Raw genomic sequence first — 22,845 nt, forward strand, 5'->3', positions numbered from 1 at the left:
TCTGTGTACACATCTCTCAAAAAATCCCAAGCTTATGTGCTGAATTGCTGCACGCATACAGTGTCCGCATTTATTCACATAAAATTTAATTTTTATTTACGGAAAATTGTATTTGAGTGAAAGTTATACAATTTCAGAAAGGTTAAATTTTCCATATTCATAAATTACAAGTTATTGAATAATTTTAATAATTATAAATTCAAATGTTATATTTGAACCATTTTTTTTTAATTTTTCGACAATATTTTTTTTTATTTTTTCAGACCCTTCTAAAAATGGACAAATGGATAAAAAGAAAAAAGTGTAATGATGAAAATAGAGATAATGATGACGTTCACGACCAAGTTAATGAACCAACCCCCGAAACAAGTAAATATACACCTTTCTCAAAAAAGTACGTTGTCCCTCGGAAATATAATGATGATTTTTTTCAATTTGGATTTACCTCATCAATGGAAAATGACATAGTTGTTCCCGAGTGTGTAATATGTGGTTTTAAATTATCAAACAGTGCTATGGTTCCTAGCAAACTTCAACGTCACTTGGTGACTAACCATCCTTCGCTTTCAACAAAAGAGAAAAGCTACTTTGAAAGTTATTTATCATCAAAACTTAAGCAAGGAAAAAATTTTAAAAAACAATTATGTGTGTCTGAAAAGGCTCAAGTCGCTTCTTATGAAATCGCTGAATTGATTGCAGTAAAATTAAAGCCTCATAATTTGGCAGAAGAAATTATATTACCTGCGTGTCGTAAAATTGTTAAAACAATGATTGGTGGATCTGCTGATATTGAAATTTCCAAAATACCCCTTTCAAATGATACAATACATCGCAGGATAAAAGACTTGTCTGAAAATATTGAGCAGAATACTGCAAAAACTCTTGCAAATTCGAATTTTGCTATACAAATAGATGAAACAACCGATATTACAGGAAATTCTCAATTAATTGCATTTGTTAGGTTTATTCATGAAAATGATATTATTAATCAATTTTTATGTTGTCGAGAGTTATCTGATTTTACAACTGGTAAACATATTTTTAATGTAATCAATTCATATTTAGAAGAAATTAAAGTTTCTTGGAAGACATGTATTGGAATTTGCATAGATGGTGCTCCAGCTATGACTGGACATATAAAAGGATTTGTTGCACATGTTAAAGAATTAAATGAAAATATATTAGTTACCCATTGTTTTTTGCATCGAGAAGCACTTGTAACAAAATTTTTGCCATCAGATTTAAAAATAGTTCTGGAACAATGTGTAAAAATGGTTAATTATATCAAATCTAGACCATTAAAAAGTAGATTATTTAAAGAATTATGCCAAGCAATGGAAGCCAAGTACGAATCTTTATTACTCCATACAGAAGTAAGATGGTTGTCCAGAGGAAAAGTTTTATCTCGTGTTCTGAAATTAAAAGATGAAATGAAAATTTTTTTTGAACAAAATAAAAATCATGAATTTGTAAAACTGTTGGAAGATAAAATATGGTGCACTAAACTGGCTTACTTATCAGACATTTTTGTTATTTTTAACAACATCAATTCAAGTATGCAAGGGCCTAATGAAAATATCTTAAACTCAACCGATAAGCTGGTGGGACTCAAAAAACAAATAACTTTATGGAAAAATAAAGCTCAAGAAGGCAATTTAGAAAAGTTTGAGTCAGTCCCTAAAGACAGTTATAAAACAATTAAAGTAATTTTTCTTGATCATTTGACAGCGTTAGAGGAGAGAATTGTTCATTATTTCCCAAAATTAGATATTAAGAAATTTGATTGGGTTCGTAATCCATTTCTCATTACAGACACTTCTGTATTTGACTTAACTTTGAATGAAGAGGAAGAACTTATTTTGCTTTCCAGTAATCGAGATTTAATTTTAAAACATTCAGAAGAATCAATTAATTCATTTTGGATTAACATCAGATGCGAGTATCCAATCATAGCCAAAAAAGCTTTATACATTTTATTACAATTTTCCACATCTTATTTGTGTGAATTCAGATTTTCAGCATTAGCCAACATTAAAACTAAAAAAAGATCAAGATTGTTAAATGTAGAAGACGATATGAGAGTAGCATTGTCATTTTTACGACCAAATATAAATGAAATTATCAAAAAACATCAAGCTCAAATTTCGCATTAAAAATATTTTAATTATTAGCTTTTAATTTAATCACGCAATAAAGTTTAGTTATTTTGTAGTATGTATTAGTTTAATTTGCATATTTAACAATTTGTCATAAACTATATTTATTCAGTGTGTTGTAATAAGACAATAGTTTTTATTTTTTTCTTTATGTGCCGCCAAATTTCGAAATCGTTTAAAATGTGCCGCAGCAGAAAAAAGGTTGAGAACCACTGCTCTATGGCATTATGAACTGCAACAAGTACTATTAAAAAAATTTAAAAATTACTTCACATATTCTAAATTAATAAAAAACTGAATTGAAAATTTCATTATCAGAAAATGTTTTTGCAGTTTCAGTATTTATTGTCCTTTTTACTTGTTCAGTATTTTTTACACTTGTAAGTATTTATATATATTAGATACTAGTTAACTTGGCACTCTCTGTTACATCTCTCGGTTTTCTTATTGTTCGATCCATTTTCAACTGACAATGTCGGTCGAAATCTTTTTGTTTTTTCAAGTGGACCAACATCCAGCGAAGAATTATTAATTGGGACTGACATACGGTTCCCAAGAGTACAAGCAAAATACCGGTCCACTCCTGCAGAGGGCGTGTGTACTGGAACTATGGTTGCATACTACTGGGTTCACCCTGGTACCCCTTGCTCTAATACGTTCAAGCATCCACCCATCGTCATGATAGTTTTCACCTTGCGTTTCGGTTAAGTTTTGTAAGGTGTCGCAACACCACCGAGTGTGAGTGTGAGATGTTGTTCTGCGTCTATGTAAGGGTATATGTTGTAATTTCTGTAATGTTCATGGTGTGGTGTACGTACATGATGTAAAAGGTTCAGCAGCTCAGGGTTGCAGGAAGAAAATCTGCCAAGGCTAGGAGCAGTGGGACACCAACCACCAAAGTCTTAAAGAGTAAGATTCCCTGTCAGGGTTTAATAAGCCCTTGGAAAAAAAGCAGAGAAATAAATTTGCTCCAGTAAAGCCAACAGCCAGGTAAGAAAATTAATAAAACCGAGAAAACCGATGAAGCAGGGAGAGACTTTGGTGTAAATGAAATATTTCATATGCAGCTGCATTGTATTGCAAGTTGTCACAGGAATCGTACAGATTCATTAGCATATATATTAACCAAATTAGATCAAATCGGTAAAAAGTTAGAAACTCTGGCCAATGAGGAGAGTCAAAATATTGTTTAGCAAAATGTAATAAAGCAGTTATAAGAGCAAGAAAACTCTAAAAATAATCACCAAAAAAATAAATCACCAGAAAACTTGTCACTGTGAATAGGTTTTACTAGTTTACTGTCCATGAGCAGACAACCCATAAGATACCAACAATTAAATTTTCAATTAATAGCATCTGGAATAATTTCAAGTATTAGAGATCCATTTTAATCCATCGACAGAAAGATTGATTATCTGAAAATTAAAAAAAGAGAATGCCATTGATTGAAAGAAGAGGCATGGTAAGACAAGATGGAAAAGTAGGGTTAGAAATTATTTTCAATCCTGACGATAAAACTTCTGGGTATTTTAATGACATTTTATATCAAAACTTGATGGAAAAATTAAAATTATCACGGATGGGTAGAGCTACTATAGTTCAGTTTCATCACAAATTGAATACAAACTTAGGTAATTATTAGTATATAATTGATAAGAATAAAAGGGGATTTATAAGTCTAATTTTCTGGAAAGAGTATCTTTGTTACCTCTTAACAGAAGGTTATTCCATGAATTAAATGGTACTCTGCGTTCTTTGTGTTGTACTAGTGAGGATGAAGATATCGGCACTTTAAGGGTAGGAAGTTATTTTTCGGGAAAGTAAATTTAATGGATGAAGTCTATTAATTTTCTGAATGATGGTAGCTGGATTAATTTAATATGGCGCATAAGAGTTGTACTTGCCTATAAGAACAATATTATTATTGTTAAGTTTTTCTACTGAAATTTCAAAATAATCTTCATTAAATGTAATCATTTAGTTACGTGAAATAATCTTATAATATTGATGAGGGGGGGCCATTATGTATGTATCACTACAACTCGATAAACTATGACAAACTGCATATAAAATGACTACTAATTATGTCAGGAACCTGAGGATGCCGGTACACAAACAGAATTACGTAAACAAGATTTACTCAAGTCAAAAAATAAGTTTTTCTGTATTATATAATCGTATAACAATCAATCATTAATAGCTAGCGTTAAATTTGCCGATAGTATTACTACAGCATACATAACAGTATCTTAATTATATCCGATTAGATATTCCACAAATTTTCACTACATCTTACCTTTGCCTTTGGGAATCAGATCGTTGAATATATACTGTTAATTTTATACATATAATACAACAGGTTTTTGTCATCTCTAGATTTTGAAAGTTATATAGTATAAAATTAATTTACAAAAGGATATATAGCACTGTTACCTATACAGGTTTAATAAGAAATATAAATTTACGTCTTATAACTACTAATAATTCTTAATATTGACTCAAAATATTATGCAAACTCTTGATACAGTTGAATGATTAAGTCACTTTAATTATAGAAAGTGAATTCAAGCTGTAAATTAAAGAAAGAAGTCTGTCCTTGTTTCTGTCTCTCTCTTCCCCTCTGTGTCTTTCTCTCTCTCTCTCTTCCCCTCTATTTCTCTCTGTGTGTCTTTCTCTCTCTCTCTTCCCCTCTGTTTCACTCTATCTGTAGTTTGTCTCTCTCACAATCACTCTTTCTATTTCTCATTATTTCTCCCTCTTCCTCTGGCTCACTGTCTGTCTTTGTCTGTAACTTTGTCTCTGTAACTGTCTGTTTTTTCTCTTCACAGTCTTTCTATATCTCTTATTCTTTCTCTCTCTCGCTCTCTTCATCTGTCTCTCTGTTTCACTTTTCTCTGTCTCTCACTCTTTCCACCTCTCCCATTATTGCTCTCTCTCTCTCTCTCCCTTTGTCACTCTCTCTCTGTGTGTGTGTATCTTTCCTGCTCTGTCTCTCTATCTGTAGTTTGTCTCTCTCACAATCACTCTTTCTATTTCTCACTCTTTCTCCCTCTTCCTCTGGCTCTCTGTCTGTCTTTATCTCTCCCTCTGCAACTCTTAACTGTTTTTCTCTCTTCACAGTCTCTCCTATATCTCTTATTCTTTCTCTCTCTCTCTCTTCGTCTGTCTGTCTTTTTCTCTCTGTCTTTCTTTCTCACTCTTTCCACCTCCCCCATTATTTCTCTCTTTCTCCCTTTGTCAGTCTCTCTCTCTCTCCCTCTCCCTTTGTCACTCTCTCTCTCTCTGTTTGTCTCTCTTTCTGCCTCTCTCTCTCTCCCTCTCCCTTTGTCTCTCTCACTCTGTCTTTATTTCTCCCTCTCCCTTTGTCTCTTAGACTGTCTGTCTCTCTCTCTCTCTCTCATTCTCTTTCAATCTGTTTCTCTGTTTCTGTCTTTCTCTTTCTCTTCCTCTGTCTATCTGTCCATCTGTCTTTCTCTTATTGTCTCTCTCTCTCTTATTCTGGCTGTCTTTCTCTCTCTCACTCTCTCTCTCCCCCTCTCTCTCCCTCTCACTCTCTCTCTCTCCCTCTGACTGTCTGTCTCTCTCTTAATCCGTCTATCTATCATTCTGTCTCTATGTCTGATGCCGCTTTCAAAGGCTGACAGCTTTAGCTAAGATCACAATTTCCACTTTAAAAGCGATCAAACTGCTTTTTCTTATTGTCAAAGTAAAACACTTGAAGGCAAATAAAACCAGTTTAAGGCAGTTTCAAACATAACTGGCAAACGCATAACAATTTAGAGAAAAAAATAGCTTGTCCCTATTAATTTGTACATTATAAGTATATCTAAATTTTACGTTAAAATAGAATAATTTCAAATCGATAAGCATTTGTATCAAAACTGTTCTAATTATAAGAACATATCTTTTGTTATTTAGAAGAATTATGTTATCCAAGTCCATGCGGTGCTAACACGCAGTGCAATGTAGTGAATGGAGTGCCAACCTGTACTTGTCTACCGGGATATTTCGGTTCTCCATTACAAGGGTGCCGGCACGACTGCATGCGAATCGGATTACGATTGTGGCTCATCTCAGTCTTGCCAAAATCATCGTTGTGCCTCTGTTTGTTCTACAGGAGCTTGTGCGACTACAGCAAATTGTGAAGCAGGAAATCACCGTGCTATCTGCACATGCCCTCCTGTGACTTGATAAATATTATTGAAATTATTTCAGAAAGGATTCTAAATATGTCACTGTTTTATGCGATATCATAGTGTTGAAGATCTTACTTTCTTCGGCTTGACACACAATACTACTGTACTACTATATTAAATGGATAGAAAATAACCGAGTTATGGGAGAAAATCGATGTTGTAATTTTGCGTCTGTTTTCATGTCCTCCACTTTACGTTCGGTTCAGTTAATTGTTTTTATTTATAGTTAATTCTAGTATGTATCAAATTAAGTAATAATTTACTCGCATAATAATTATGACGTAAAATTACAACATCGATTTTCTCCCATAACTCTGCTATTTGTTAACAGATTTAAAAAAATAAAATGTCATTTTGTTCAAAATAAAAGACTTAATATTTTAGCAAATAACATATATTTTGATAAAATATATATTTATGGAGATATAACGGATTTAAAAATAAACATGGCCGCCATTTTGTAATTTACGAAGGTATTTAATTCCTGATTTTTTGCTAATTGTAAAACTTTATTACCGATACGCTTACCAAATATTAATGTGATTCCTCTATCCGAACTTGAGATATAAATTTTTATATAACAATAACAAAATTGCGGATAGTGGAAGAATGAAGGAGAAATCCTAAGGATATTTGGATTTTCCTAAGGATATTCTTTGTTTAAATTTACAAGTAGAATTCGAAAAAGTATAGCCAGCCCAGTATTTTAGAAACACTCTGTATACACATATGTAATCGTCCCTATTAAATTACATATACACATTTTTAAAAGTACATAAAATTTTATTTCATTAATAGCTTCTGTTATTTTTTTTAATGTTATTAAAGAATTATTATTTATCGTACAAACTTTTTTACAATCAGAGGTTAATAATTGTCAATAAATCAATATATTTAAATTTAAAAAAATATATATATATATACGATGTAGGACTCGAACCGCTGTCCCTTCCCTTTGTAAGATCCAATTATTTCATTAATTAAACTTTTATTTGGCTATAACTCTGAAACCGCTGAAAATAAGTACCGCTTATAATATCGTTGAAAAGCTCTCAAGGAGAGCTTATTACTACAGTTAAGAAAAACTCAAAAATTCTGATTTTGTGGGTTTTTGAACACTTTTGGTTCAGTCGATTGCAATTAAAAGGGGAGGTGCACAACAAGATTTTACAACAGTTCTAAATCCAAAATTTAAACGTGCTACGGCTAATCCTTTTTTAGTTATACGTACGTACAGACGTCACGCTGAAACTAGTAAAAATGGATTCAAGAATGGTTAAAATGGATATTTCCGTTGAAATCTGAAAACCGAAATTTTTTTCGAACAGTATTTCCCTTACTTCGTACAAGGAAATAAAAATACATTTACAAATTAAAGGTATCCGAAAGTTGTTTAATGGTATTAAAGAGCTCTTTAAATTTTAAATATTTTCGTTGAAGGACAAATCGATATAAGACAGGTGAAGACTTTTAATTTTTAAATGTCTACTATTTCTACAACGTAATAATTCATTTAAAAATTAAATATCTATGGTTTAATCGTATTAAAGAGCTCTTTAAATTTTAAATAACCGATTTAAATCTCTTCTTATCGATGTAAAACCGGTGAGGAATTTTAATCTTTAAATCCCTCCTATTTCTACGACATGAAAAATACACTTAAAAATTAAACCTCTTTGAAAGTTGATTTAATATTTAAATACCGCGTAACTATGTTTAGTTCTTTATTTAAATACCTCCTTTTCTTTTTTAATTTGATTTATTGTTTTGTTTCGTAGAATTTAATTCTTGAAAAAGATTTGTTTTAAATTTTACAATTATTTTTATTATTGATTTTTTTGTATTATTTTATCACATCACAACTTTAAATTTGTAGTAGCGTTATTTATTAAAGACAAGTTTCAATGAGATAATAATTAATTATATTCTTTCAAAAGGATGATCGATAAAGATCGGTTAGAAATTTTACTTATTGTCAGAAAAAGATTGAAAAAATAATTACAAAATTAGTTTTGACGATAAATCTAACTTTGGCAAAAAAGCAAAAGATTTCAACTACCATATCTCATCCCCTATTTTTATAACATAGAAACTGAATTAATCGCTTTTCCAATGTTTCAGGTTAAGTCAATATTCATCATTTCAAAGAGAGCCAATAATATTAGTGATTTTCTTGATGAATCAATGTTAGGTATATTTCATAAGAAAGTTACCTATTGTAAGGGGTACCGTGATTAGAATTCCAATAAATGTCAATAAAATGTCCAATAAATGTCCAATATATGTCCAATAAAATGTCAATATATCTTCGCGTTTCACATCCCCCAGACCCAAAACCATCGTCAGTTCAAAAGTTTATATATATACTTTCTTGTGGACACGATAACTGCCGTAACTTTGCGACAATCACTTTCAAATTGATATATAAAATATTAACGATTCAAAATCTCGGCACAGTTTGTTAATGGCAAAATCGGACGATGGGGATGGAAATGGGGCGGCTCTTTCGAAAAAACAAAATATCGGTATTAGTTTCCTATTAAATAAAACATCGAATTCGTTTAATGTTCTACTATTCTTTGGATGGCCTAAAACTTATCTAAGTAAACATTTTTATATCACCAACCATTGGTCCAGGGGGGTGTAAAAAATGGGGTTTCTAAAACAAACAAAAAAACATACCACCCTTAATAGGCACAGTATTGAATCGTTTTAAACTGGTCGTTAGTCCTCTAAACATTACCTAAAAATTTTTTCTGAAACAATTTTTGATATGACCAACCCTCATGACAAGGGATGACCAAAATATTGCTGGAACTGTAAGAAGATGGGGCTTGTCATATGCTAAACATGCAAACGTTGATGTATTGAGTAAATTTGGAGTTTTTCTTAACTTTAAGGTGGAAATCTTTTTTATCCCCTACATAGCACCTGTGAAATCTACATCCGTCTTCCGGCATGCCGAAAGGGATTTCTTATTTTATTGGCGGTATCTTTTAAATGTATTAAAAATATATAAATTTTGAAAAATAAACGGTAGTATTATTGGTTGTGTTTGTGTCTGTATTTTATTTATTTATTAATTATTTTTACTCTAAATAAAGGATGAATAAAATACCGAATTTACCATTAACACTTATTAGAAACATAAGAATTAACAGTTTAATTTCTTTCCATTACATTATAATATAAAATTATTTATCCAAGGTAATAAATATCGTTTTAGATACACCTGAAATAAATAATTATATAATATAATCTAATGGAAAGTTGTATTTATATATCGATAGTATGTAAAAGTTATAAAAATTCCTCGCGTAAGATTTTTTAAATTATTGGGCATAGAGAATTAAGATTGTCAAAATGCACTTACTATAAAACGGTCTTACTTACGTTTTACTTCCTTGTACAAAGAAAAGGAATACAACAAGTATTGTGATCGCGTAAAATTTCGATTTTCATATTTCAACTGAAATATCCATTTTCAACATCCTAGAATCCATTTTTAGTAGTTTCGGCGTGACGTATGCGCGCATGTATATGATTAGAGTAGGATGTTGAAATTTTGGATTAAGGGCTGTTGTAACCTCTAGTTGTGCATCTTCCCTTTTGATTGCAGTCGACTAACCAAAAAAGCTCAAAATTAATTTTTTTTTTAATTTTGGAGTTTTCTTAATTGCAGTAATAAGCCCTTATCGAGAGCTTTTCAACGATATATCATATGTGGGAATTATTTTCATCGGATCCAGAGTTATAGCCAAATAGAATTTTAATTAATTAAATATTTGGATCTTACAAGGGGAAGTCGCATCGGTTCGAATCCGAATTCATCTTCTTTTTTTAACCTTTTTTTTAATTTAAATATATTGATTTATTAATAATTATCAACCTCTGATTATAAACAAATGTGTATATGTAATTTAATAGGCGTACAAGGAAGTCATGTGGTGTCCACATCAGATATTTTCAGTGTGAGACAAGTACATCAAGGAGGTTTCATGAAGGAAAATGAAAATTAAAAAGTTTTTAATCGATAAGAGTATCGTAATTTAGAGGAATTACAAGAAAACTACTTTAAAGTTTAAAAAAAAATTAATTAAATCTCTAAATTGGGGAGGTAAATAATGCGGTTTTTTTCTATTCCTTCTGTTGACTAAGGATCACATTTTCAAAGTTTTGATTTCTTTCTTTTTTTTCTCTTTTCTAAATATCACATTTCTCTGGTCCATCTATTCAGGTTTAAACCTTCTTTTTCTTTTTCACCGGAAACTTAGACTTTCAAATCAGTTTTCGAAATTTATCTTTGTCTTTACATAAATCCTTAGAAATGTTTAATATTTTTAGAACCGTTTCTATTTCTTTAAACCAGATGGTGTTAGAGGCTCAGTTTATGTAGAGATTAAATAGGGTTTAGTCAATCTTTAGTAACAGTGGGGGCTCGTAACTAAAATTAGTGGGGGTTCCATTCCAGAAAATTTTTTCTGGGCTTTTTGAAAGCCAAGGTTAAAGTTTTTTGTAAAATAAAAGAACCGAAAAAAATGAATCAAATAGAATAACTGGAAGCAGGATAATAATCTAATTCTACGGTTTATCGTATTCCGTTTAACCGAATAAATAATAAAATGTCAATGCAGATAATATTTTTTAGTATTATTAGATAATAACTTAATAAAATATCCTCTTAAAAACATTATAGTCCAACGGTGCTTAATTTAAATTTCTATACACATAGAAATAAATACGTAATTAGATTAGTTTTTAGTAATTATCTTTGTTATTTCATAAAATGACCTAACTATTTTAACAAGCAGCTCGTTTTCACTGAAATAACATTTGTTCTTTCCATTAATTCATAGAATTATTTCTTTATTTTGTAATAGACTAAAAATACATCCTGTATCACTCGAGTCCTCCAAAAAAGGACTGTGATTCCTTATCAAAAGGTTTGATTCATGCGTAAATGCATTTACGCCAAACTGTAATGAAACACTTGATGAAATCATTCAGTGAATATTTTTCGCGTAAAAAAAGTAAAATAATTCGTGTGTACGTACATATATATATATATATGAATACATACATATTATGTATATATTGTATATATATATATATATATATATATATACAAAATGATTCATGATTCAGGAAGAAGGAAAAATAATTTGGAAACTGATTCTACAGCTTAAAATAAGGAAAAATGTTCATACAAAATTAGGATAGTTGCTTCTACGTCATCCGGTGTTAGTTTTAATCCCTGACAAGGATTTCATATTTTTTTGCCAATCATTTTAAACATATTATCTTACTTAATAAAATATACGTCGCCAATCTTTGGCTGAGCCGTGGTTCAGTCAACTGTTATTTTTATTATTTTTATCTTAGGCTTTTCACCCATTGACAAGCAGCATGTTACCAGTTACTGACAAGCTGTTGGTTGCCACTGGGTAGCCGGCGAAAGATAAAAAGCCGTGGCTCGGTGTTGGACTGGTGATACGCTGTGGTTGAAGAATAATCTTACCTGAATTGCGGCTTTCTATCTTTCGCTAGTCACCCGCTGGCAAGCAACAGCTTCTCAGAGCGCCCAACAAAAAAATTTAATTCATACACACACACAATCACATACATATATTTGTAAAACGTCACAAGATGGTTGAAGTATACTAATATATATTTCATTTTTCTCTGACGTAACTTATATACAACATTTTTTATTAATTGTGTTAAGGGGTTGCTGTAGCCGATTGGTCTAAGGCGTCAGTAAATCACGTCCCGCCATAGCATGCTTCGTGTCTTAGCCGGTTACTTTTTTTTTTAAAGTATATAAAATACTTTTTTTCATAGTTTTTTTAATTGTTATTATTGAATTATTATTTCCAGTAATTTTTTTTACTATCGGAGAATTATTAATAAATCAATAAATTTAAATTAAAAAAAAGGAGATGAAGTCTGATTCGAACCGATGTGTCTTCCCCTTGTAAGATCCAGATATTTCATTAATTAAAATTTTATTGAGCTGTAACTCTGGAACCGATGAAAATAAGCACCACTTATTATATATCGTTGAAATGCTCTCAATAAGGGCTTACTGCAATTAAGAAAAAGTCAAACATAGTTATTTTTATTGGTTCCAGAGTTATAGCCAAATAAAATTTTAATTAATGAAATATTTGGATCTTACAAGGGGAAGGCACCTAGGTTCGAATCAAACTTTGTTATCTATTTTTTTTTTCAATTTAAATATATTGATTTATTAATCATTTATTCAACAAATAATAATTCAATAAAAACAATAAAATAAAAAATTATTAATAAAATGAAATTTGATGTACTTTTCATTTTAAAAAAATGTGTATATGTAATTTAATAGGCGTATAAGGAAGTCATGTAGTGTCCACATCACAAATTAATTAAGTATTTCCAGCTGATTTGTTTCATTTTACAAATATCAGCTGATATTAGCAGAGGAAGTTAATTTTTATTTTGAAAATAATATCAGTTGATATAATTTGACCTATCAGGTATGCAATATAAAACTGTTTCCGTACTTCAATATCTGAAAATGTGTGCGTGCGCGCGCACACGCTTTTTTCGAAGTATAATAAATTTACTCATTTTTTTTTAAGAAGGATTCGGTGATTATATTTCTTTTTCGCTTCCTTCGCCCCAATTTAGCGAATATACTAGCTGCAGAGGCATGCCTATGGCACGCCCTGCGCATCTAGACCTTGCAAACGGGTTGCCCTGGCGGGTGGCGTCTCGAAATTGGATTATTAGGTGTCCAAAATTGATTACCTCTTGTGTAAAAATATTTTTTTTGAATGATAAATATTTATATAATGAAATAATAAATATTTGATGTTTTTGCCAGTTTTTTTCTTATGCGTGTTTGAACCCGGTCTTTAGGTGATTCATCACGCATAAGAAAAAATTCTCAAAAACATCACATTTTGAATTTGAAGCTATGACTTTCACATAATATTACATATCACCGTCAAAGCTTGTCAAATCCATTCTGAGATACCGTCCTAAAATTATTTTTTATATTTTAGTGCGTTTAATTTAACAGTGGTGTTTTTAAATATTTTTTATTTTCCACTTTTCAGTCTCGTTTATAGTTTACAGCTTCGCTAGCGTACAGGTTTGAGCGTATTTAGCAAAAGATCGAATCGGTACGTTTTACGTCGGGTGAGCGCAATCAAAACATAGGGCCAAACGAATTAATTTCCGGATAACCAAGATCCGGTCGACCAAGTGTGTACCAGATTCGTTAAACAGTTAGCGCTCGACCTACCGATACTTACGCCGTTTGAATCGTAAAAATCGGACGAGCGGTTGCCGAGATATTACGGTGGCACCCCATCGCACCCCCTCCCAATTTCCGAACGGCGCCCCGGGGGCGCTTGAAAATATTATCATCTGTCAGGAACCACTGGGAGCGGATGGGGTTGCGTCGAGGGTGGTTGAGAAAATTAAAAACATACCCTGTTTTTATTAGAGGCTTACTAACTTTGTAAATGTGTTTCTTGATTTTTAAGTAAATCAAGACGACTTTTAAGTAAATTGAATTGTAGGACAAAACTGTCGTTGTTGCAGCCAACACTTGTTTTGTTAGCACGAGGATAGTATTTTCGGCGTTTAAAGACACAATCAAAAATGATTTGAGTGCATCGTCTAATTGAAGTTAGGTATAGGGAGAATTTTTGTGTAAAACCTTCGGTGTTAGCAAAAACCGGACCCCTAATATATCCCGTTTAATAAAAAATTATTATGTCTGGAAATAAATTTATAACAAAATTCATTTTATATTTAGCAATTTTCACTGATATTAATTAACAAATTAATACCTTATTCTGTCTTAGAGAAAATAATATTACCAAATATTTTTTGTTAACTGAAAAAAAATAAATATCGGTGAAAAAAACAAAAGTTCAGTTCTGTAAATAACTATTAAAACAAATTTCGTTAATTTTGGACTACATCGGAAATTCTGATGACGTAATTGGTTTTTATAAAATAATATTTTAATACAGGTAAAGGCAAAAAAAAAAAAATTGGTTTGAAATTAGTTCCTTTTTTATTTTAAATTTGGATTTATATTTTAAAGTGATTATGTATTGAAAATTACTAAGAAGTTTTGTCAGGAGGGATTCATTAGAACGATAAACAACTGTAATACCATTGACCAATCAGAAACACAGAAATGTAATTAACTTGTTTTTCAATTCTTTTCTCTATTGTGTAAAGATAGTTGTTTGTCTATAGTTTTAACTGTGTACGCATTTAGATACGTCATGAGGGAGCGCTTGAGTCTCTAGCGACTACACAACTCCGATATGACTGACCAATCAGAGACACAGAAAGGTAATTAACTTGTTTTTGAACGTCATACGCAGTAAAAGACCGTCGTATTCTTTTAGTTGCGTCGTAAACGTTGCTGTGTGCATGTCGTGTGGAGCTTTGAACAATCTACTAGAAAAGAAAACCACACAATTTAGGACATTATTTTAAGTGAGGGACATTTATTTTATTGTATGCAACATAGATTTATTATTTTTTTTAATATATCGGTTTTAAATTAAACATTTCTTTCTTAATTTACAGTTTAATGAAAATGAAAATTTAACGTGGTTTTCTAAAGCACGTTGTTACAATTTATTTGTTGAACTTTTTTACTGTAATTTTGTTTTTTAATTTAATATCTATTATAGATAAATAATAAAATTACATTTTACAAAATTTGTTTTATTAAAAAAAAACAGGGGTGATGTAATCTTTTTTTGAAATGGATACATCAACTAGCAAAATTTTTATATTAATTACTGATGAATTTTATGTAGGAATTAAATGAATTTTATTCAACAAAATGCTATAAAATGTATTAATATTTTCAATAATTTTATAGCAATTGCCTAATTTTTATATTACATCTGGATATATTATTTGTATAAATAGAAAATGTAATTTATCTGTACTGAATAGACATGTTTTATCTTGTGCTTCGCTACCTTTGTCTACTTTAATTAAGTACAAATACCTTAGTACAATGAATATATCCCAGGAACTATCAAATTTTATAGTTTGATGTATCAAACACTTTAATTATTATTGCTGAAACAGGAAATATTTTTTAGAAACTGTATTAAGAGAATAGTTTATATTTTGAATTAGGAAAAAAATAATCTGCAGTCTTATATCATATTTAAAATATACTTATTCCTTTTTAGTTTTTTCAGATGATAATAATTGTGTTATCTTCCCGTTAGAACGATCAGAATCTTCTTTCATACAAAATCATTGAACTAAATCTTATCGGACATCCACACATTTTCACATCTACGATGTTCAATTTATTTTTTCTGTAATTCTCTAGAAAATTCTAGAAATAAAAGCCAATTATCACATCTACAAATATTTTCCATTATTGCAGAGGTATTCTTCATTTATTTCTCAAGAGTTTATATTAATAAGAAATTATCTTTTATGTTAATTAAACATAGTTTTAAATTTATTTTTGTTTCCTATATTTCTAAATTTTTCCTGGACGTCAGTTGTAGTTAACCGCATTCATTTCTGGGTCTCTTGATTGTAACCTGATAAAGAAATCTTTTGTAAAGCTGTTTCACAGTGTAATCAACCAATACTGTTTCAGATTTTTTGCCAAAATTTATTCTAATTCCTTCAGTTCACAAATAAATACCAACAGAATACACTAATCCAAACAAAACTTGCTCTAATCCATTTTCAATATTTTCCCCGTCCATTTTCATTTGATTTATTACCGTGTTTAGTGAATTGCCAACAGGCACGCAAATTTCTGAATACTGTATGTAATACAATCAAAAAACTTTAATCGTATTCTTTAATTATTTTCAAGCAGGTGCAAATTTTTTATTTTTCTGTTTATACAGGTGACTAGGTAGAAAGAAAAAATAAGGGCATAATTTTTTTAATTACTTATTCTTCTAAATGAATTTTTGTCTACGCTTTAATATATTTTTTATGTAATTCTTAACTCTCTTAGGTTAGGTACTTTGGTGGTTAAGATACTGATGGTACCTCCCTTGTCGCTACATTTATATCAAAACGTTAGCCGATTATTTCAAATAATTTCTTCGTTGAAATCATTTACAATTTTTTATTCTGCTTTTTCTTTTCAGTTACAATTGTTTTACTCAATTTATTTAATTATGTATAGCTGTTTGAAAATCTTCATACAGGAAGAAAAATACAAACCCGGTTTATATTCGTGCCTTTAAGCAAGTAGTCAAATGATCATATACTGCAAAGGTTTTATTTATTTTCATAATAACAAGTAGTACACTGTAATTTTGTTCTTTATGTGAATTCTCTGTTTTTTAATGTAATGCAAATAGTACAATTTTTCAAAAATGTCAATAAGCATTATTTTCCTAACCTTTTAATTAAATATTTAACTTTAACCTCTTTGGAGAGAGATAAATGTTTTTACTATTTCATATACAAATTATGTTTACAGGTTTTGTTGGCCAAATACAGTAATTTTAATAATATACATAAAATAATTAGGTAGCTTGTAATTGCATGTACTTGTTATGTAGCTAGTAATTTCATGTAGCTTGTAATTGCATGTTCTTTTTATGTAGCTTACAAATATAACTGTTTTATCATAAAAAATTGTTTTGGTAACATCGACTAACTTACTAACATTAATTACACTAATTTAAGTTTAGATGATGGGTATTTTATGTATATCATTCATTCTGCTGTATTTGAGTCGAATATCTAAGTTTAAAAGTAATATAATTTGACTTTCAAGTATTAAATTAGAAATGTGTCTTCAAAGAGGTTAAATTATAATATGATTGATCTTAAGTAAGAGGGTATTATAAACCACTTAAGACTGTTTATACAACTTTACTATTTTTTTAAAAATAAATAGAAATTTATGATTTGTTAATTCATAGTATTGGCTTTTTTCAATCGTATTAGATCTGTTTATGTAAAACAGTCTCTCATTTTATTTTTCTTTCTGGATTCGCCTTTATTTTTATAATTATATGAAGTAATTTCTTAAATAAATAATCATATTTAACAACAAAATTAAATCCGAAATGTCCCTTTGATTATCTATATATAAATAAATTTAAGGATACAACACATCAGATTTTTTTAGCTTTCATTTAAAAACATCTTCTAAGTATTCTAAAAGCCCTAGCTATTCTAAAAGCATCTAACATTACATAAATCTATTTTTGACACAGTCACACAGTATTTGAACATATACTAGTCTTCGGCCCAGAAACATCAAGGAACTATTACAGTATATCGGTCAGGAATCGTTTTAGTTCTATTTAAAAGACCCATCATTATTACCTTTGATAATTTTACGGGAATATTAAACCTAAAAATACACTACATTAAACCTTTTGTATGAGCAAACTAAATATATAAACCCGCTGGTTTTAGTCTTCTAGAGTATATGCCATATCTTGCCCGATGGTTATCCACTGAAATTATTCGTTTATTTCTATAAATGTATTTTTTTTATAAACCATTTTCCCAAACCGTGTAAAACTGAAATCGAGCACCTTCTCTTTTCTTATACAAGATTAGAATTTGTGATTTAATCGGTACCTGTCACCTGCTATTAATCATTCTGCACCACCCGGTGTTCACATATAGAATTCCTTTGTATTTTTTTCAATAATATAATCGACTTTTTTTTAATTACAACCGGGATTGGCCATATTATGCTGTGAAAATGCATTCTTAAGAGAATCTTAAAAGGGGTAATTAAGAGGTCTGGATAGTAATGCAACATCTACACAAGTACAAAAGGGGAAAAAAGAAATATGGAAAATACAAGTAACTTCGTTGATTGAAAACTCTCTGAGTAATTGATTTCTTTGAAAAATCTTCTATTTTTAATATTGAAAATAATACAAAAATCCCTTAAGCTATATTTCTTCAAATCAATAATATTTTCTTGTTGAAATTATAAAACTAAAATCTTCTGGTTAACTCATATATTTCCCTAGTTCAATCTTCTAATTCGGTTTCATTTTTAGAAATAGTTTCAAATTATGAAATTGTAAAAACACACAGATTAGAGTGTGTTATACATATAGCAAACCTGATGTGCTCTGACACACTTCGGGGTGTATTATTTTAGATTTTTCCTCACAGATAGCAAATCTGATATGCTCTGACACAGTTCAGGGTGTATTATTTTATATTTTTGATCAACATATAGCAAATCTGATATGCTCTGACACAGTTCGGGGTGTATTATTTTAGATTTTTCCTCTACAGATAGCAAATCTGGTATGCTCTGACAAAGTTCAGGATGTATTATTTTAGATTTTTGATCAACACATAGCAAATCTGATATGCTCTGACACACTTCGGGGTGTATTATTTTAGATTTTTCCTCACAGATAGCAAATCTGATATGCTCTGACACAGTTCAGGGTGTATTATTTTATATTTTTGATCAACATATAGCAAATCTGATATGCTCTGACACAGTTCAGGGTGTATTATTTTAGATTTTTCTCTACAGATAGCAAATCTGATATGCTCTGACACAGTTTGGGGTGTATTATTTTAGATTTTTGATCAACACATAGCAGATTTGATATGCTCTGACAAAGTTCAGGGTGTATTATTTTAGATTTTTGATCAACACATAGCAAATCTGATATGCTCTGACACAGTTCAGGGTGTATTATTTTAGATTTTTCCTCTACAGATAGCAAATATGATATGCTCTGACAAAGTTCAGGGTGTATTATTCTAGATTTTTGATCAACACATAGCAAAGCTGATATGCTCTGAAACAGTTCAGGGTGTATTATTTTAGATTTTTCCTCTACAGATAGCAAATCTGGTATGCTCTGACAAAGTTCAGGGTGTATTATTCTAGATTTTTGATCAACACATAGCAAAGCTGATATGCTCTGAAACAGTTCAGGGTGTATTATTTTAGATTTTTCCTCTACAGATAACAAATCTGATATGCTCTGACACAGTTCAGGGTGTATTATTTTAGATTTTTCCTCAACAGATAGCAAATCTGATATGCTTTGACACAGTTCGGGGTGTATTATTTCAACTTTTTCCTTAGCGGGTAGGAGATTCGATGTGCTCTTGCACAGTTCCGGGTGTATTATTCGCATCTTAGCTTATCAGGTACCTAATATGATACAGAATTATTTTTAATTTTTATTCTTGATTACATGTTGACATTTTAAATATCTATGTTGTATGCAATGAATAGCTCTCGCGAGTGCTGGGTACATAAAATATTCGTACCGCGTCAACCGCGTCGCGACCGTATTTCATCATCCCGATATCGTTCATCGGGTTTCGGTTGGGGGGTGCTGTGTATATAAATGTGTCTATATATTGGGGGGTGATATAGTTTATTTATATTTGCTCTATGTTTATTATGTTTCTTTGTCTTTTCAGCTCATCACTTCACTACCAGACCAGTGGCTGAAGTCCTCCTTATAAATCAATTTACATTTTTTTTTTTTTTTCAGTATTACATCACGTAAAAATTCCTTTTGTAGTTTTAATTGCTTTATAAAATTTTATTTGAAATATTAATTAGTAGGTATTTACAATTACTCTTTTTATAAATTATTTAAATTTTATTCATTTCATTGACAAAATTAATCATTTAGTTCAAGAAATTTAAAAAATAAGTAAAGATATAGAAGCAATTTCTTAATTAATTGTAGCGTTTAAATCTGGTTCACGTAGGATATAATATATATTTATTTATTTATATATATATATATATTTTATATTACATAAACTTTTTCTTAAATTTTTTTGGTAGGTGTTAATCAAATTGAAGGTTAGAGCATATTTATATCTAATTACAATTTTAAGAATTTTTTATCTTATTTGAAGTATTTTAAATTTTGAATACCCCTTTGCTTTCCCCAATCAGCGTTCAGCCAGCCACCTGCTTCAAAGAAGATGCATGCTTGCATGTTAGTTTAATTTTTTCAAACCAGGGTCAGCCGATTTTAGAGGTGCCATAATAAATTATTTAACTTTATTTGCTTATTTTTTTATTTAAAACATTAACTTAGTTGCAAAATTTACCATTTTTTTTTGTGGTTAACACCTAAGTAGAATGATTATTTGAAAAAAAATCCATCTAGCATAACAGAAATCCAAATTACTTCAAAATTTAATAATTTTTATATGTAATATATTTGCCTTGCACATTAAAAAGGCGTGAACTGACCCCGGTTTTTAGTATGTAATTATTTTATCTTTTTCATATTCTGAAATTGTGGGGTAAATAAAGTGATTGGTGTAAATAAAGTGTGAAATTAAAGTGCGATCAAGATCAAAGTGTGAACGTTATCTTCCTCACTATAAAAATTTACAAACTATAAATAAAAATGAGACTTGAAATAATTACCGGGTTATATTCAACATTTCGTCACTTCATCCTTCATTTCACTTCATCCTGCGTCCTACATCTTCAGAGTACCAGATCGATCGATTCTTTCAGCTGCTCGATGGATTTGATCCTTGGATTAGCCGTGGTGATGAATGTAAAGCTGTGTAGCCAAATGGTATAATATTAAGGTACTATTAATTCTTTACTACATTATATATATTTCACAATAATACTAGTATTTATTAAAAGATTCCATCCGTTTATGTAATGTTTAGCTTCAGTTAGAACGACCAAGTAATGGAGCTTCTCTGTGGCTTCAACCAGCCATTATCACTTAACTTGTACCAGGGGCCAGGGTTAGGGCATTACCCGACCGGTCTAGTCTAGTCGTTAACTCGTCATTGCAAGTCAAATGATTTCAAAGTCGAGAGTTGTAAGGTTCAAATCCTAGTAAAGATTTTAAATGGATTTGAATACTAGATTGTGGATATCTGTGTTCTTTCACGGTAGGGCTTCAATTAACCATACATTTCAGGAATGGTTGACCTGAGACTGAACAAGACTGCACTTCATTTAAATTTTCATACATATCATCCTCTGAAGTAATATCTTACGGTGGTTCCAGAGGCTAAACAGAAAAAGAGAAGGTCAGGACATTAGTGATACTGCAGTTATTTTTATTTCTAACTTTTTTTAAAAAATGTTAGGTAGATCTGATATTAAATGTCATTTGGGACACAGAAATTTTGTGTGGCAAATTACAATATAAATGCAATAAAGGAAACATCAGTATAATAAAGAGACGAAACTTAGTAGCATTACATATAGAGAAGTGCCAGTATCCGGTCAATGCCTAATTTGTCTCTGATATATATTTTATTTGAAATATAAACCACCAAAACACAGTAATTAGATAAAATAAACTTGCCATATAAGTTTGCACTGACTGTTTTTCGCAGTACCCCTGCATCTTCAGTCTGTATTAAATTCTGTTTTTATCTTTTTAATGAGTTCTCTTTTTTAACATAAATTATAATGTTACCTGTTGTGAAATTTTAAATTATATTATGAACATAAATGTAGCTGTGGAAATATTTATAATGAAAAAAAAATACAAATCAATTAAAAAGAGTAAGTTACAATTTAATACAAACTGAAGGTTTAAGGTACTGACTGCATCTAACGATGTCGGAGATGTAAAAAATTCAGTGTTCTCGGTATCTATCTAGTGGAAGAGGGTATAGCTTATCTTATGTACCTACCTAGCTAGCGATTCTATTTCTATATTAAATTTAAACTATATTAATTTCACAACCGCTAATTGAATTTGTCTTATTTTCTTTTGTTTCAGGTAACTCAACGGTTCATTTAATATTCTAAGGGAGAGCTGCCATGTAAGTGGCCCTCCTTACATTGCGGTACTCCCTTTTACTGTAGGATAATTTTCTACTAAAGGTATTTACTTTTGTTATTATTGTTTAATATTATAAATTTGCATGTTAAAAATAAGTTGTGTAGTTTTTAAGTTGATAGTATAATATTCATATAAAATCGCGGTAGGTCCCAAGTCCCAGTAGGGTTCCCTGATAGGAACTTATCTGTAGGAATTTTTATGTGTATTTTTGTGTATGTTTCTGTTTCAGGTTCGACATAAATTTTACATTTTGTTATTATTGTTTAATATTATAAATTTGCATGTTACAATTAAGTTGTGTAGTTTTTAAGTTGATAGTATAATATTCTGATAAAATTGCGGTAGGTCCCAAGTCCCAGTAGGGTTCCCTGATAGGAACTTATCTGTAGGAATTTTTTATGTGTACTTTTTGTGTATGTTCTGTTTCAGGTTCGACGTAAATTTTACATTAGAATTACTTAGACAAGTAGTATAAATTAAGTTTTATGAAAATAGATGTAAAATTTTATATATGTTGTGTATGTTTTTTCAGGTTCAACGTAGATATTATTTTATTATTAGTTAGTTAAGTCGCGTTCGCGATCCCAATCCCTAATAGGGTCCTCCTCCCTAAGGGGGAGGTTTTTTAGTCGGTGAGAGCCCGACACTACCGTCTGTTGCGGGCGCAGACGGTGG

At 30.4% G+C, this 22,845-nt stretch overlaps 2 protein-coding genes across 2 annotated transcripts in view; one reads left to right on the forward strand and one right to left on the reverse strand.

The window, feature by feature from the left end:
* The window catches only part of LOC142319769 (abl interactor 2-like), a 162,551-nt gene that overhangs the window by 133,921 nt on the left and 5,785 nt on the right, over positions 1–22,845 (reverse strand). The window lies entirely within an intron of this gene.
* On the forward strand, positions 276–22,645 carry LOC142320095 (SCAN domain-containing protein 3-like). The gene is made up of 3 exons (XM_075357770.1): positions 276–1,029; positions 1,111–1,345; positions 22,600–22,645. The coding sequence occupies exons 1-3, from the start codon at positions 276–278 to the stop codon at positions 22,643–22,645; spliced, it is 1,035 nt and encodes a 344-aa protein (XP_075213885.1).

Source organism: Lycorma delicatula, chromosome 2 (assembly GCF_047948215.1).
Source record: "Lycorma delicatula isolate Av1 chromosome 2, ASM4794821v1, whole genome shotgun sequence".
Classification (NCBI taxonomy): Eukaryota; Metazoa; Arthropoda; class Insecta; order Hemiptera; family Fulgoridae; genus Lycorma; species Lycorma delicatula.